Source organism: Notamacropus eugenii, chromosome 5, assembly GCF_028372415.1.
Source record: "Notamacropus eugenii isolate mMacEug1 chromosome 5, mMacEug1.pri_v2, whole genome shotgun sequence".
NCBI classification, from domain to species: Eukaryota; Metazoa; Chordata; class Mammalia; order Diprotodontia; family Macropodidae; genus Notamacropus; species Notamacropus eugenii.
In genome coordinates this window covers 92,136,862-92,155,643 of record NC_092876.1, presented here as the reverse complement: position 1 = coordinate 92,155,643, position 18,782 = coordinate 92,136,862, and the positions used below count along the sequence as shown (strand labels likewise).

Below are 18,782 nucleotides of genomic sequence, written 5' to 3'. Positions count from 1 at the left end.
GCCTAGAATGGGAAATGAGAAGATGGTGCTGCATTGTCTTTCTGAAAAAAGCTTATTACTTCTATTGACCCCAAACTTCTTCCTGAACTAAAGTCCCATCTTTTTTCAGCTCAAGTCAATGAGCATTTATTAAGTGCCCATTGTGTGGCTAATATTGTGCTAAGTACTGCTTATGCAAAGAAAGGTCAATCTCTGTCCTCCAGAAGCTCCTAATCTAATGAGGGTGACAATATGCAAATAAGAATGCACAAACAAAGTATATATCTATATATATATATATATATATATATATATATATGATGGTATTTGGTTGCTGTTCAGTCATTTCAACCATGTCCAACTCTTGGTGACCCCATTTGGAGTTTTCTTGGCAAAAATTCTGGAATAGTTTGCTGTTTCCTGCTTTAGCTCATTTTACAGATGAGGAAACTGAGGCAAACAAGGTTAAATGGCTTACTGAGGGTCACACAGCTAGTATTTCTCTGAGGGTGGATTTGAAGTGAGGAAAATGAATCTTCCTGACTTCAGGCCCAGCACTCTTTCTACTGTGCCACCTAACTGCCCTATATATGTGATAACAGAGATAATCTCACAAGGAAGAAACTGGGATCAAGGGACACTAAGAAAGGCATTTTTACAGAAGGTGATTTTAGGGGGGATTTTTTAACATCAGTACTGTTCTAGTGATAGTATGATCCTAGGATTCACAAAATACTGAGGTCTCTGTTGATTTGGGGATGAAAGGACAATGGAGAGGTACAAGATGGGGCTGAGTAGGTTATAACATAGGAACTGACCCATACAGATCCACAAAGTCAGATAAATATTGTTTGGTGGAAGTGGTAATGATGAAGTAACCCAGACTATTTCTCTGTAGAAACCCAGGCCATCCTTTTCTCTAAGAATGGACTCTTTCAACAACAGTGAATTCAGCCCCTTCCTTCTAACTGGATTTCCAGGCCTAGAGGCTTCACATCCACAGATTTCTGTCCTCTTCTGTATTCTCTACCTGATCGCTATGGTTGGGAACAGTTTAATCTTGGTGGTGATCTGGCAAGAGCAGTCACTCCATGAGCCAATGTACTATTTCCTTTCCATGTTAGCATGCAGTGACCTAGGCCTTTGTGTCACCACCCTGCCCACCCTGCTCAAACTCTTCTGGTTCAATGACTGTCAGATTGCTTTTGACTCCTGCCTGGTTCAAATGTTCTTCATTCATGTCTTCTCCCTCATGGAGTCAGGCATCCTGCTGACCATGGCTTTTGATCGATATGTAGCAATCTCCAACCCACTCCATTATACAACCATCTTGACCAATGCTACCATTATCAAGATCGGTTTTAGTCTCATGCTTCGGGCAACTGCAGTGATCCTGCCAGGACCATTCCTCATCAAGCGACTAAAGTTCTGTAAGGCTAATGTCCTTTCCCACTCCTACTGCCTTCACCCAGATATTATCAAGCTCTCCTGCTCTGACCATCGTATCAATAGCATCTATGGCCTCATCATCATCCTCATTACTTTTGGTCTAGACTCTGTACTCATTCTTCTCTCCTACTTGAAAATCTTCATCACAGTGCTGGGCATTGCCTCCCATGAGGAGCAGCTCAAGGCCTTTAACACCTGTATCTCCCACATCTGTGCTGTCTTGATAGGCTATATTCCCATGCTAGGTGTATCCATCATTCATCGCTTTGGGAAGCATGTCCCACCTGTTATTCACATCATCATGGGCTATGTTTATCTACTGGTCCCCCCTGTGCTTAACCCTATTGTTTATTGCATCAAGACTCGTGACATCCGCACCCACATCATCAGGCTCTGTCGGACAAAATAAAAGGAGGAAAGGGAATATCTACCTAAAGCAAAGAAAGGAATGTCCAGGATAGCACAACACATGTCTGAGTCATTAAGTCATCTATCAGTAGAAAGTAAGTTAAAATGCAGAGAATAGTGATGACAATGAAAATAACAATAAAACTGACAATTATAAAGTACTACATTTTGCTTTTCCTAGTTTACCTAATTGGATCTTATGCAGAGAATTTGTGTTAAGAGAAGTGAAGCACCTATAGCAGCTTTCATGCCTGGAGGACTGTAACTGATGTTGTTGGTGAACTGGCAGATCAAATTCAACTCCTTCTGGGTCAAAACTCCCCTCTTCTAAGAAGACATACCCTATTATTCTATCCCGTCCCTTTTGTATCATCTATCACTAGGACTTAAACTTTCACTCTTTGTGTTTTAGTAACGTGTAGTTCTGTAAATGTCCTGAGTATTATTAGTAGACCCTGATACTCTTTAACTAGATTGAATACTCTCCGGGAGCCAAGGCATTTGTTGTATATTCGCTAGCAAATGCTGTCCTGTAAAATGATGAATGAATATAGCGAATGTCTGAAGGAATGGGACACAGACTTCATGGTCAGATTGCATTGCCTTAAATTATTAATTTTATTTTTTTATTATGAATTGAACAAATCAGCAAACATAAGTATTCTAGTATAAAAAGAGAAACAGTAAAGGATATAGTAAATGAAATTGAGCAATTTATCATTGTTGTTCAGTTGTTTTCAGTTGTGTCTAACTCTTTGTGATCCTATTAAGGATTTTGTTGGCAAATATACTGGAATGGTTTGCTATTTGCTTCTTCAACTCATATGTAGAAAAGAGAAATATGTGGCAAATCGGGTTAAGTGACTTGTCCAGGGTCATATAGCTAGTAACTGTATAAGGTCAGCTTTGAATTAAAAAAGATGAGTCCAGAAGATTTTAGGAGTCAAGATGGCAGAGTAAACAGTAAATCACTGTAGCTCCCCCATACTTACCTCAAACAGCCATAAAATAGATTCCCCAAACAAATCTTGGGACAACAGAAATAGCAAAAAGATGGGGTGAAGCCATCTTTTAGCCCAAGAAACTTGAAGGATCAGAATGAAAGGTCTATCTCACTTTTGTGAAAGGGCAGTGCAGTTCAGGATGGAAAGTGTCCCAATAAACCAGCAACAAGCCCCACCTCAACAACCTGCGGGGGAGGTCCTGAGCACCAGTGTGGCACAACAGGTGAACTCCTCACATGCCTTATAATACTCAGGGGAAGCAGCAGATTCCATCTCCCAGAACCACTACATGCTTCATTGTAACCCCAGACAAACAAGGAGTCTCCTGAGGTCAGATCATGACTTTACTTTAGTTTAGCTTCAGTTTAGCTACAAGAAACACAGAAATACCCTATCAGGCCCCAGCACACACCAGACACCACTACTAGGACCCTAGCTCAGTACCAGGTAAGCTGCCAGAACCCTACAGCCTCTAGCAGTACCTGTTAACACCCACCCATCCCCTTTAGCATGCCACCAGACACTTGTGTCCTGCGTAGGTCTCAAGGCAACATCAGTGAAACATCACATAAACAATCAAGACTTGCAGCCACTAGCACAAGAAGCTTGAAAGAGTGCCCCTTTCATCCTGGAAGCAGAGTTCAAATTTAAAAGAAAGGATAAAGCTCACCCCCCTTCCAAAAAAAAAGTTGAGCAAACAACAAGAAAAGAATCTGATGATAGCAAGTTATTATGATGACAAGGAAGACTAAGACACAAACTCAGAAGAGGACAACAGTGTCAAAACACATATGGGCAAAACACCAAAGAAAAATGGGAAATGGTCTCAGGCCCAGAAAGGATGAGCTCAAACAGGAGCTTAAAATTCATATAAAGTGAGGTAGAAGAAAAATTGGGAAAAGAAATGATAGTGATGTAAGATAATTATGAAAAAAACTCAATACCTTGGAAAGCTACATAAAAAGTAGAATTGACCAAATAGAAAGGGAATAAAAGATTCACTGAAGATAACTACTCCTTAAAAAGTACAATTGATCACATGAAAAAAAGTATAAAGGCTAATTGAGGAAAACAACAATTAGAATTGGGCAAGTGGAAGCCAATGACTCTTTGAGACATCATGGATCAATCAAACAAATTCAAAAGAATGAGAAAATGGAAGAAAGTGTAAGCTATGTCATAAAAAAAGGAACAAAAACATAACCGACCTGGAAAAGATATCCAGGAGAGACAATATCAGAATCACCGCACTACTTAAAAGCCATAATCCAAAAGAGGACCTGCAGAGTATATTTTAAGAAATTATCAAGGAAAACTTTCCTGGTGCCTTGGAACCAGAAGGCAAAAGAGGCATTGAAAGAATCTCAAAGATATCATAAAACAGACACAAAGAAACATTATAGTCAAATTTTAGAACTATGATTCCAAGGAAAAATACTGCAAAGGGCCAGAAAGAAACAATTCAAGTATCAGAAAGTCATAATCAGGATTACACAGGATTTAGCATCCTCTATATTAAAAAATTGGGGTAACAACATGTTATTCTTGAGGGCAAAGGAGCTAGGACTAAAACCAAGAATCATTTACCCAGCAAAAGTAAGCATAATGCATCAAGGGGGAAAATGGGCATTCAAAGAAATTAAATGATTGCAAGTCTTCATAAGAAGAAGACAAGAACTAAACCAAAAATTTGATCTACAATGTCAAGACACAAGAGAACCATAAACAGGTAAAATGGCAAAAGAAAACATAAGGGATTCAATAGAGCTAAACTATTTGAATCTCTACACAGGAAGATAATACTTTGCAACTCTTTATTGTAGCACTCACAGTACAGACAGAAGGAATATACATAGTCAGAGGGTACTGGTATAAGATGCATTTAAGGAAATGACATAAAATAATTAAAGAATGAGGAAAAGGAGTACAATGGGTACAGAAAGAAAGGAGAGGTAGAATTTGGTAAATTATCTCATATAAAGAGGTGAGAAGGACCTATTACAATGGAGGGCAAGATGGGAAGGTGGGCAACGGGCATTGCTTGAACCTCACCTTCATCATTATTAGTTCAAAGTGGGAATAATAAACACAACCAGATGAAAATAGAAATCTATCTTATCTGATATGGAAGTACAAGGGGAGGAGATTAAGTAAAGGGTGGGGGGGTGAGGGCTTACAGAAGGGAAGGCAGATCAAGGGAGGCAGTAGATGGAAGCAAAACACTAGTGAGGTGGGAAAGGGTGAAAGGAGAGAGAGGAACAACAGGAGAAAGAATAGGAAGGAGGGAAATACACATGTAGTAATCATAATTGTGAAAGTGAATGGAATGAACTCTTTCATAAAGCAGAAGCAGATAGCAGAGTGGATCGAAAACCAGAATCCTACAATTTGTTGCATACAAGAAACACTTGAATCAGAGAGATGCACACAGACTAAAGGTAAAGGACTGGAGTAGAATCTATTCTGCTTCAGCTAAAGTAAAAAAGAAGAAGAGTACAGGTAACAATCCTTACTTTAGACAAAATAAAAGCAAAAATAGACCTAATTAAAGAGATAAGGAAGGAAACTACATATTCCTAAAAGATAGCATAGAAAATGAAGCAATCAAATTAGGAGAGTAAGGAATAGTCTACCTGTCAAATTTGTGGGCAGGGGAAGAATTCATGAACAAACAAGAGATAACGTTATGAAACAGATAATTTTGTTCATATTAAATTGAAAAGATTTTGTACAAACAACACCAATGCTATCAAGATTAGAAGGAAAGCAGAGAGCTGGGAAACAATCTTCACAGCAAGTGCCTCTGATAAAGGCCTCATTTCTCAAATGTATTGAGAACTGTGTCAAATTTGTAAGAATATAAGCCATTCCCTGATTGATAAATGGCTAAAAGATATGAACAGTCAGTTTTCAGATGAAGAAACCAAAGACATCTATAGGCATATGGAGATGTGCTCTAAATCACTTTTGATTAGAGAAATTCCACTCTGAAATTCCTCCTCATACCAATCAGATTAGCTAATGTGATAAAAAATGAAAACTATGAATGTTGGAGATGATGTGGGACAATTGGGACACTAATGTACTGTTGGTGGATTTGTGAACTGATCCAACCATTCTGGAGAAACATTTGGAACTATTCCCCAAGGGCTATAAAACTACCTACCCTTTGATCCAGCAATACAACTACTATGTCTTTGTCACAAAGAGATCATAGGAAAGGGAAAAGGGCCAATATGTGCAAAAATATTTATAGCAGTTCAGTTCATGGTAGCAAAATATTGGAAATTGAAGGGATGTCCATATATTGGGGAATAGTTGAACAAGCTCTGGCATATGAAGGTAATGGAATACAATGCAATAAGAAATGATGAACAGCCAGATTCCAGAAAATCATGGAAATACTTCTACAAACTGTTTAGGTGAAATGCGCAAAGTAAAATGAGCAGAAACAAGAAGACATTGTTCATATTATCAACAACATTGAGTGATTATCCACTATGAATGACCCAGCTCTTCTCAGCACCTCAATGTCTAAGACAAGTACAAAAGACCAGGAAATAAAATGCTATCTATATCCAGGAAAAGAACTGATGGACTCTGAATGCAGATTAAAGTATATTTTTTTTCACTTTACTCCTTTTCAAATTTTTTTTTCTATTGAACTTTTTCACCTTCCATAACTGTGATGAATATGGGAATATGTTTTACACAATAGCACATGTATAAACCATGTCCAACTGCCTACCATTTTCTATCACTGCCTACCAGTGGAGGGGAAGGAGGAAGGGAGAAAAATTTGGAACTAAAAATCTTGTAAAAATAAAAGCTAAATTTTTCTTGATATGCAATTGGGGAAAAAGTAAAATACTATTTAAACAAAAAAATTTTTAAAAAAATAAAAAAAAAAACTATATGTACACAAGAGACTTCAGTGTATCCCAAACCAGGTTCAAATGTAATTGTGAAATATTTAACAAAAGAAATAATATTATCAAACATTAAAAAAAAAGGATAAGTCTTTCTGATTCTAGGCTCAGCACTCCATTCACTGTACCAGCCAGCTGCCTGACTAATTACATCTTTTTGAAGTGTAGCTTATATTGATCCTGGGAATAATTTAACTGTCCTGCTCACTATTTTTCTATAAACTTCCTTTTGTTCTCTTCTCTGTATATTTAAAATGTTTCCTTGAGATTTTTTCCTTTTTGTTTCCATTGATGTTACTATTTACCAAACTCTGCCAAAATAGAAACTCTTCTTTGTAACAAATATGGATAGTCAAACAAACAAACAAAAAAATTAACACTGTGGTTATAACTGTAAATATATATCATTTTGTACCTCTACACCAACTCTCTCCAGGACCTTAAGGGCCCATTGGAGGACCACCAGAAACTTACAAATATTCCTTTTTTAAAATGTTTATTTAGCTATTTTTAGTTTTTGAAATTCATTTTCACAAAATTTTGAGTTCCAAATTTTCTCCCTTCTCTCCCCTCCCCCCACCCCATAACGCCTTGCATTCTGATTACCCCTTCCCTCAATATGCCCTCCCTCCTAACACACCCCACCCTTCCTTATTCCCATCTTCTCTCTTTTCTTGTAGGGCAGGATTGATTTCTACATTCCATTACCCCTATTTCTTATTTCCCTGTTGTATGCAAAACCAATTTACAACATTCCTTTCTAATATTTTGAATTTCAGCTTCTCTCCTTTCCTCCTTCCTCACCCATCCCTACTGAGAAGACAAGGAATTCAATATAGGCCATATATGTGTAGTTTTGAAAAAGACTTCCATAACAGTCATGTTGTGTAAGACTATGTTTATCTACATTCCAACCTTCCCTCCATTTATTCTATTCTCTCATTTGACCTTGTCCCTCCCCAAAAGTGCTGACTTCTAATTACCCTGTCCTCCCATTTGCCCTCCCTTCTATCATCTACCCCACCCCACTTATCCACTTCTCCCCTGCTTTCCTGTAGTGTAAGATAGATTTTCATACCAAATTGAGTGAGTTATTCCCTCCTTAAGCCAAATGTGAAGAGAGTAAGGTTTACTTTTTCCCTCTCATCTCCTCCCTTTTCTCCTCCATTGAAAAAAGTTTTTTCTTGTCTCTTTTATGAGTGATAATTTGTTCCATTCCATTTCTCCCTTTCTCCTCCCAATATATTCCTCTCTCACCTCTTAATTTAATATTTTTAGTTATCATCCTTCTTATTAAACTCAACCTGTGCTCTGTGTGTGTGTGTTTGTATGTGTGTGTGAATAATCCCTCCAAATACCTAAATACTGAGAAAAGTCTCAAGAGTTATAAATATTATCTTTCCATGTAGGAATGTAAACAGTTCAACTTTAGAAGGTCTTTTATGATTGCTCTTTCCTGTTCACCTTTTCATGCTTCTCTTGACTCTTGTGTTTGAAAGTCAAATTTTCTATTCAGTTCTGGTCTTTTCATCAAGAATTTTTTAAAGTCCTCTATATCATTGAATGACCACCTTTCCCCCTGAAGTATTATACTCAGTTTTCCTGCGTAGGTGATTTTTGGTTTTAATTCCAGTTCCTTTGACTTCTGGAATATCCTATTCTAAGCCCTTCAATCCCTTAATATAGAAACTTCCAGATCCTGTATTATCCTGATTGCATTTCCACAATACTTGAATTATTTCTTTCTAGCTGCTTGCAATATTTTCTCCTCAACATGAGAACTCTTAAATTTGGCTACAATATTCCTAGGAGTTTCTCTTTTTGGATCTCTTTCAGGAGGTGATCGGTAGATTCTTTCAATATTTATTTTGCCCTCTGGCTCTAGAATATCAGGGCAGTTTTCCTTGATAATTTCATGAAAGATGTGTAGGCTTTTTTTTTGATCATGGTTTTCAGGTAGTCCCATAATTTTTAAATTTTCTCTCCTGGTTCTATTTTCCAAATCAGTTGTTTTTCCAATGAGATATTTCACATTATCTTCCATTTTTTCATTCTTTTGGTTTTATTTTGTTATTTCTTAGTTTCTCATAAAGTCATTAGCTTCCATATCATTTTTAAAGAACTATTTTCTTCAGTGAGCTTTTGAACCTCCTTTTCCATTTGACTAATTCTGCTTTTTAAAGCATTCTTCTCTTCATTGGCTTTTTGGACCTCTTTTGCCAATGAAGTTAGCCTATTTTTAAAGGTGTTATTTTCTTCAGCATTTTTTGGGGTCTCCTTTAGCAAACTGTTGACTAGCTTTTCATGATTTTCTTTCATCTCTCTCATTTCTCTTCCCAGTTTTTCCTCCAGCTCTCTTACTTGATTTTCAAAATCCTTTTTGAGCTCTTCCTGGCCTGAGACCATTGCATATTTATTTTGGAGGCCTCTAATGGTAAGCATTGTTCTTCCTCATCCCAAAAGGATGGAAGAAAACACCTGTTCACCAAAAAAGTAACCTTCAATAGTCTTATTTTTCCCCATTTTGGGGCATTTTCTCAGCCAGTTATTTGACTTTTGAGTCCTTTGTCAGGAGGAGGGTATATTCTAGGGACCTGTAAGTTCTCAGTTCCTCCAAGGTGACTCAATCAAGGGAGAAGAGTTTCATCCTCTCCTGAGCTGCTCACTGGTCTGGGAGCAACCAAAAACTTTTCTACAAAGAATCTGCAAGTAGTAGAATTTCCTCCCCAAAACCCTCTCAAGCTATGCCCTGCCCCAGGACTGTACTCAGGGCTGAGGTTCAGATTAGCAGCTCAATTCCCCCAGGGGTTTTAGGTGGAGGGCTCCACAAATAGAGGGTACTGTTGCCCCCACCACCTGGGGCTGGGCCTAGGGGAGGATCTTGTTCCTTTCTTGCCCAGTTAAAAATGCCCTCTCACTGACCTTTGAAGCTGTCTGTGGCCTTTGTGGGTTGATGGATCTGAGAACCACTGCTGCTGTTGGGAATTCTGTCCCTGAGTCCTGTTCAGGTCTTGTTCCTCCCAGTGCAGTGAGGGCAAGGCTAAGCTGTGCTCTGATCTGCATCCTGTCAGCCTTCCAGGCTACCTTGTACTGTAAATCTTTTTCACTCTGTCGTTCCGTGGCTTCCGTTGCTCTAGAATTTGTTTAGAGTCATTTTTGACAAGTGTTTTTATGTGCTCTGGGGGAGGAGCAAGTGTATGTGTGTCTTTCTACTCCACCATCTTGGTTCTGCCCCCTCTACAAATATTTCAAAGGAAGAAAGCAGAACAAAAGTATAGGGGATTTCTTATACCTAAGAGAGGTTCCCATCTTTTGAAAGAGACCAGAGCAGACGTAGAGACCATAAGAAATATTTCCTGAGATAGTTCCTGGATCTATTATAGGATCTATTCAGTCTTAGATTCTTTCTTCATGGTGTATCTCTGGAATTATTTATGGGAAACATGAGTGTATTGACATCATCCTCAAAGTCTGGTGATCTGCCCTATATATCAGAAACTTCTCTTAATAATTGTCATATTTTGGATCCTCAAGCAATTTTAGACCTGAAATAAGAAATTAAAGCTGAAGGCAGAGAAAATTGTAAGAAACAACTTATTGTATGTTTGTTTGCCTTTCTGTACCAGTGATTTCATCAGTTTTGGGCTTTCTCAGTGTGAAAATTGCCTCTGAAGATTAATAACTGTTTTAAAACACCATCTAGAGAATGTCCAGAGGCACTTGGAGATTAAATGACTTGCCCATGGTATTTCTTACATAGGTCAATAACAGGACTTAAACCCACATATTTCTAACTCAAAAGTTAACTCTTTCCCCACTATAGTAAGCTTCTTCTCAAGGAAAAGCTATCTCTGCATTAATATGTACCTAGTAGGATTCTGTGAGTAAACTGGGTGTTCACAATGTATTCATCTATCTCAGTGGGCATATGACCCTTAGGAAACTGGATACTTACCCACAGATTAGTTATGCAGGAAAGAAGACTGGTACTAGACACCAAGTTAAGGAGCACAAACCTTGTAATACTTTGGATGATAGAAAAAGAATAGATCAGCAGTGAAATACCATGTTTCTATAGTCTCCTTGAAGTGAGTTAAAGGGTGTTTTGCAGATGATTTACATTAGCTGTTCATAGTTTATGTCCTTTTGTTTTAATATTTACATAAAGTCTATGAAGTAGCTCCCAAAAGCATAAGGATTAAGACAAAGATATACTCGGGAACCAGATAGGGCAGTATATATAGGATCTTGGTCTAGGTGAGAATGTCAGGACAGAGATGGGGAAGGAAGATGATTCAATGATCATTTCATAAAGAAGTTATGATTTAGCCTTGAGCATGCCATCCCAATCATCATACAAAATTGATGGAGTTTCGTCTCTTCCACCAGGTGAAAAAATGACCCCTTTCGGACATTAGTGCAATGAACCAGCTTCAAATTCGAGGACCATGAGAAGAGCCTCAAAGAATACTGCATCCATGAAGGGACATTTCATTACTGGAGTCACTTATATTGGGACATCTCACTCTTTGGGGCAATCAAACACACCTCACTTGCAGAGAAAACACAGAACCAATGAGGGCCAGGGGTTTTTTGTTTGTTTGTTTTATTTTCTTATTCTTTCTAGTGTTTTTATTTTTTAATAATTAATTTGTTTTCAGTTTTTAACAATCACTTCCATAAGTTTTAAATTTTCTCCCTCTCCCTTTTTCCTCCCTCCCCATGTGAGCATGCAATCTTATATGAATTCTATACATACATTTTTATTAAGCACATTTTCACATTAGTCATGTTGTATAAAAGAATTAAAAGGAAAAGGAGAAACCATGAGAAAAACAGAACAACACAAAGCAAAAAGAGAAAATAATTTGTTTTGATCCTGCATTCTGACTCTACAGTTCTTTTTGTGGATGTGGATGGCATTTTGCATCATGAGTCCTTTGTAGATATTTTAGGTCCTTGCATTACTATGAAGAGCTAAGTTTTTCAGATATAGTCCTCGTGCACTGTGGTTTTTACTATGTACAACCTTCTCTTGGTTCTGTTCACTTCACTCAGCTTCAGTTCATATAAATCTTTCCAGGTTTTTCTGAAGTCCTCCTGTTCATCATTTCTTTCTTTTTCTTTCTTTTTTTTTTTTTTTTTACAGATATTTTATGGGCTGTGGGTTCGGTGCTACTGTATTTGTGTGTTTCTACTCCGCCATCTTGGCTCCACCCCTGCTCATCATTTCTTATGGCACAATAGTATTCCATTAATGAGATTCATATACCACAACTTGTTCAGAAAATCCCCAATTGATGGGCATCCCCTCAATTTCCAGTTTTTGACTACCACAAAAGAGAACTGCTATAAATATTTTTGTATATGGAGTCATTTTTCCATTTTTATGATCTCTTTGGGGTACAGTGCTAGAAGCCATAATGTTGGGTCAAAGCAGATGCACATTTTATAGCCCTTTGGGAATAGTTACAAATTGCTTTCCAGAATGGTTGGGCAAGGGTTTTTGTTTTATAGAGAAAGGAAGGATATCTGAAATAACTGATTAGTTTTCTTTGTCTAATAAAACAAGTACATAGAGGTACAGATTAGCTAGGAAACTGGAAGATTACAACCAATGAATATTTCTTTTCTTAATATTAATTTTATTTATTTTCAGTGTTCTACAATCACTAACATATAACTAAGATTTTTTTCTCCCTATCTCCCCTCTCCCTCCCTGAGACAGCATGCAGTTTTATATAATTTCTACATATATGTTCCTATTAAATACATTTCCAATGAACATTCCAAATATGATATTTGAAGTGATACCAAGATTGAAAAGAAGGTAAAGAGACAGATTGCTACAGAAAGACTAACCTCCTTGCTGCATGTTTTTTCCCCATACTAACAACCCTCTTCCAAATCCTACGTATAAAAGCTCATTTTTCCATAGCACTTTAATGTTTAGAAAACCCTTTCTCAGATTAAAAATCTTGTGAGATAATAGACAAAGGAAAGTTCTGACTATGTAATTCTTATCTGAGAAACTCCGAAGACTTCTTATGAGGGGAAAATGAACTATTCATTTCAGCATTTAAGGTCATTCTCAATATGACATATGCTCATCTTTCCAGAATGATTTTAGATCCTTCATATACTTTATGACCATCCCAAATGACTTATTTGATATTTTCCACATAACACATTCCATGTAATGTAGACATGCCTTTATATAGGCTTTCTATCTTCCATGCTTTTAGAAAGTTCTCTCTCTTTGCCTCAATCTCTTTAAATCTCTGACTTCCTTTAAAGTTCACCTCAGTTACCATTCCCTACAAGAGACCTTTTTTTGATTTTCCCATTTGTATATTGTAACTTTTTAAAAATGGTGCCTTGTAGGTGTACATCTTGTTTCCTCCAAGACCATAGAATTTAAACTCCTCACCTATTCCCTCCACTTTGTTAATTTCTTTTCGTGTCCTTTCCATCTTTCAAAATGTATCACATTTGAAGTCCAGTCTAATACAAGAAGTCCTTCCTGATTACCCTGAACTTCATCACTTTCTGTCCTCTCAAATCTTGTTGCGTGTAGCATGCAATTTATTATATTTCATTACTGTTGTTTTTGGTGTGATTTATCTTCAGAGTAGTGTTCACACTCTGGAAAAAATATGTGCCATGTCTCATATATTTTGCCCCTATCTCCTCCACAGTACCTAGCACAGGACTGGATACATAGCCAGCAAATACTTATTCAATTGCAGATTCCAAAATTTAGGGGAAAGAGCACTTTGAAGCCAGGAGTGGATTTAAATTCTAGCTGTGCTACTTACCATTGTCGAAATTCTCCAACCCTTAGCTTCCTAATCTATAATATGATGGGGCTGTACTAGTGATCTCTAAAGTAACTTCCAGCTCCAATTCCTAAAATATTCTAATGATCCATCTAAGTGAATTGTTCACCTCAAGGTACCCCAAAGATATGCGCCTGGAATACTAAATATACTGCAATGAGGTCCTCTTGCCAGGGATGGAAAATGGAGAATGAAGTGTGCTATAAAATCTTCAGAAGTTTCATACAAAAGACAAGCAAGAAAGTTATGAAGTCCAAACACTTTGCTCACCAAGGGACTTCCTGTGATTTCTCATTTTCATTAGGATAAAATTTCTTTCCACAAGGGATACAAACAGTTCCATAAATAGAGAAATTTGCCTGAAGCATAAGCACGGACCTGAGTTCCTTCTCTGCAATTTCACCATCATACACAGCCTTGGAGAGCCAAGAAACTACACAACTCAACCCCCCAAGTTAAGGACATATAGGAAGTCATTTTTCTAGGCGGAGTGGAGTCATCCTGCAACTGGGTGAGTTGACTTAGGGGAAGCAGCAACCAGGAATGGGTAAAGAAATTGAGAATGTAGGAGAAGGAGAGCAAGAACTTCTAATGTTTTAGCAATTCTAGTAATGTCTTGGGTAAAGAGATAGATGGGGTATTTATCAAAATTGTAGGTGACAGAAGGCTGATGAAGACATTATATTTAAGATGATATAATCAGGAAATGAAATAATATTGATAGCTAATCAAGTGGGTCAAATTAAATTTACAAAAAAAAAATGCATGTAATTTATTTGGATCCAGAATTAATTTTATGAGGACAGAACAAATGAAGTGTGAATGTACAGCAATTATTGAGGAAAAAAATCTGACAGTTTTAATGAACTCAGTCAATATATGTCAATAGTTTGATACAACAGGCAAATAAATTTCATGCAACATTAGAGTAATGTTGTTGAAAATGTGAGAAATAAAAAGGTTGCACTATATTACATCTAAGGTCTTTTTAGCTCAAGACTTTTTTTCTCTTTCTAAATTGTATTACACTCTAACTGTACATGGTTTTGCTCACACCATATCTGAAATACCTAGGCAGATTGGACTTAATGTCAAGAGACTGACAACCTTGAACCTGGAGAACAGAATTTTAACACATATAATTATGGACTTGATGGTATTTCCTAGAAGGACAGGCTGAGGAAAGTAAGTATACTTTCACCAAAGAAAATGAAATTAAGAAGAGATATGATGACTCTTAAAGGACTTCCATCATGATTAGGGATTAGATTTGCTTTGCTTTGCTCCAGAAGGCAAAATTAGGAGTAAGGTATAGAAATTGCAGAAAATCACATTTGGAGTGATGCAAGATGAAACTGTCTAACAATGCCAAAAATTCAAAAAGTAGGTTGGATATTTCCAAAGGAAGTTGGTTGCCCATAACTGGAAATCCTCCATAAGAGGAGGAGGCTAGTGACTAGACTTACTTTAGAACATATGATGTTGGAGATTTTTTGGGGAATGATTCCTGCAACCTAAATCCAAAGATATGTTCCTTTCCATGTGAGAAATATGTTAAAATGGAAACAAACAGAGCTGGAGGAGACAATATTAACTGTCAACTGAAAAAGGAGTAGGAGGCAATAGGTAGGAGAGAAGTATTGGGTCTAGGGAGAGGAGTTAATCACCACTGGGAATCAGATCAAAAAACTGCTAAGCAAAGTGGGATTTATTTCTTGACCAAGAGATGGAAATGTGGAGAATCCTTAGTAAAAACATAGTCCTTATTGCATTGTAAAGTTTTTCCATTCCCTCATTCCATATTGAAAATACAACTCCCTCTCACTTGTAATCTTTCTAAATAAGTGTATTGAAAAGAAAATGTAATAGTTTAAGTGACTAGAACCACAGACCCCATGCCAAAAATGGGTCAGAATTTAACTGAGTGACTCTAAACCTCTTTTCCCAGACTTCAGAACAGGCATAGAATCAATGACATTGAACTAGTCAGAGGTGTAAGAGAAGTCCCTTACTTATAGTTTCATAAGTTTTAGAATTAGAATAATCTTATTTCCTAAAAGAATTTCCCCATTTTTCCATGAAGAAATTGAGGTCTAGATCTAGTAAATTCCTTGCCCAAGGTCATATAAATTTAAGGTTTTGGAACTGGAATTGAAATCCAGATTTTCCAATTCAAAACAGAAAAGTCATTTTATAACATTACCCTTCCCAATTTCACTAAATACTGAAAATCTTATAGAATATGTAATGGAAATAAAAATTCATTGCTTACAATTGAAGGCAGAAGTTAACAAAAGGCTATGTTTTAGCCATTGCCACTAACTTGGAGAAGAATCAATCCGACGAATATCCATATGGATCAAGTAAAAATCTGAATGAGTCATTTTTTCCTCCCATCCCCACCTCTATAGTAACAATAGTACATAGAAGATATATCATCTTACTGGGTTCAAAATGGGACAGTCACCGCCCTTGAGGAGAAGTTGTTCAGTTTTAGAGGAGAGGACAGAGACATATTAACTCGTTAGTTTGAACTTACAAGACAGGACGGCATCTGTATGCCTTTTGAATATCCTTGTAGAAGAACTGGGACTCATGAAAGACACTTAGACATGACTGCCCATTTATGCTGAAGTGGAGGCTTATTTTAAAATCTCATAACATGTCTAGAAAGGGCAGATCTCTCTTTGCCACCACATGTTAAATACATTGTTTTTACAATGTTTCACTAAAAACAAATTTGGGCAAGGATAATTTAAAATGGAAAAGGATAAATTGGTCTTTAGGACTTATTGTGCCATGATGAAGCAAAAAGAGTTATTTTTGCCTGCTCAACTTGCTATTTAAAAAAACTCAAAAAAACCCTTGAACCTCAGAACTGTTTTATGACTGTTGGTCAAAGGAGAAGAGGGAAGGTAAACAGAACACATATACAATGAAAAAATCTGAGTGTATATGTGGGTAAGTTGTTATGGTGTGGAACAGTATCCAAATACATAGTGAAGTCTTCATTCTATCCTTTAATGTGTATTTAATTGTCTTTAAGGGGATGGGTTTGTGACCCTGTGGAGTAATTCCATGGCAGACTTCAATGCCAGTAGTACCTCTTCCTCCACATTCTACCTTACTGGAATTCCTGATTATGAGGTGATACACCAATGGATCTCTATCCCTTTCTGCATCTTCTACTTTATTGGAATAGTGGGTAACTGCACCATCCTTCATGTTATCCAGACTGACCCAAACCTTCATGAACCCATGTACTATTTCTTGGCCATATTGTCCTTTGTGGACATGGGCATGTCCATTCCCACCCTTTTATCTGTCCTCCAAGTGTTGTGGTCCATATCCAGGGAGATTGAATTCAATCCCTGTGTGATACATATGTTTTTTATCCATTCCTTCTCCTTCATGGCATAATCAGTGCTCTTAGTAATCTCATATCTTATGGCAAGAAAGGGTACATCTCCTCTCTTTGCCACCACATGTAAAATAAAATATTTTTACTAAAAACAAAATCAGGCAAGAATAATTTAAAAGGGAGAAAGATACATTGGTCTTTAGGACTTATTGTGCCATGATGAAGCAAAAAGACATATTTTTGCCTGCTCAACTTGTTATTTAAAAAAAAAACAAAACTAAAAACAAGCCGTTGAACCCCAGAACTATTTTATGATTGTTGGTCAAAGGAAAAGAAGGAAAGTAAACAAAATAGACATACAATGAAAAAAATCTGTGTATGTATGCAGGTAAGTTGTTATGGTGTGGAACATATCCAAATATATAGTGAAGTCTTCATTCTATCCTCTAACATGTATTTAATTTTCTTTAAGGGGATGGGATTGTGACCCTTTAGAATAATTCCATGACAGACTTCAATGCCAGCAGTGCCTCTTCCTCCACATTCTACCTTACTGGAATTCCTGGTTATGAGGCAATACACCAATGGATCTCTATCCCCTTCTGCATCTTCTACTTTATTGGAATAGTGGGTAACTGCACCATCCTTCATGTTATCTGGACTGACCCAATCCTTCATGAACCCATGTACTATTTCTTGGCCATGTTGTCCTTTGCAGACATGGGCATGTCCCTTCCCACCCTTTTATCTGTCCTCCAAGTATTGTGGTCCATATCCAGGGAGATTGAATTCAATCCCTGTGTGATACAGATGTTTTTTATCCATTCTTTCTCCTTCATGGAATCAGCAGTGCTCTTAGTAATGGCCTTTGATCGCTATGTAGCTATATGTCATCCGTTAAGATATGCCACCATTCTCACCCCACAGCGCATTGCTAGAATGGAATATTTGTTGTTTTGAGGAGCTCTCTCCCTGTCATTCCACTGATGATCCTCCTGGCATACTTCCCATTCTGCCATTCCCATGTCCTCTCTCATTCTTATTGCCTGCATCAAGATATAATACGGCTGGTTTGCGCAGATACCAAATTCAATTCTATGTATGGGTTGATTGTGCTCATTTTATACTGGGGATGTGATTCATTGGGCATCTTGGTGTCTTACATCTTCATTCTTCACTCTGTGCTGAACATTGCATCCTGGGAAGAGAGGATTAAGACTCTTAACACATGTGTCTCCCACATCTGTGCTGTCCTCATCCTTTATGTGCCCATGATTGGCCTTTCCATTGTCCACCGCTTTGCCAAGCGTGCCTCTCCCCTTGTGCATGTCCTTATGGCTCATATCTACCTGCTAGTACCCCCTGTTCTCAACCCCATCATCTACAGTGTGAAAAATAAGAAAATTCGTAGGGGGATCATCCACCTGATTACCCTCAAGAGAATGCACTCCACCCTGAGGTAAGTGTTACTAAGAGACATTACTAAGAGACAATCACACAAAGTTATAATTGCCGTAATCTGAGAAGAATACCAAAAGACACATGAGTTACATGAATCCTGATCATCTCTATTTCATACACTTGCACACATACATGTTTGGGCAAACAGAAATACATAGATACACACACACACACACACACACACACTCTTAGTAATTTTCCAAGTTCAGTCATTTCCTGTAAATGTGACCATGGACATCCTATACCAGCTCTGTGGTCTCAGTTTCATTTTTGCAAAATAAGCAGTTTAGATAAGATGATCACTAAGGTTTGATTCCTGTTGTAACATTCTATAATTTGGAAGTACTAGGGT

General features: G+C 37.4%; 2 protein-coding genes across 2 annotated transcripts; both read left to right on the top strand.

Moving 5' to 3' along the window:
- Positions 1–904: 904 nt before the first annotated feature.
- On the top strand, positions 905–1,837 carry LOC140508756 (olfactory receptor 51L1-like). The gene has a single exon (XM_072616631.1). It carries the CDS (start codon positions 905–907, stop codon positions 1,835–1,837), a length of 933 nt encoding a protein of 310 aa, XP_072472732.1.
- Positions 1,838–17,473: 15,636 nt separating this feature from the next.
- Positions 17,474–18,432, top strand: LOC140508755 (olfactory receptor 51L1-like). The gene is given in 2 exon segments (XM_072616630.1): positions 17,474–17,906; positions 17,909–18,432. Coding segments are annotated over 2 exon segments (957 nt in total).
- Positions 18,433–18,782: the final 350 nt, after the last annotated feature.

Excerpts from the sequence above, each read along its gene's own strand:
- LOC140508756 (XM_072616631.1), top strand. The coding sequence starts at position 905 with ATGGACTCTTTCAACAACAGTGAATTCAGCCCCTTCCTTCTAACTGGA.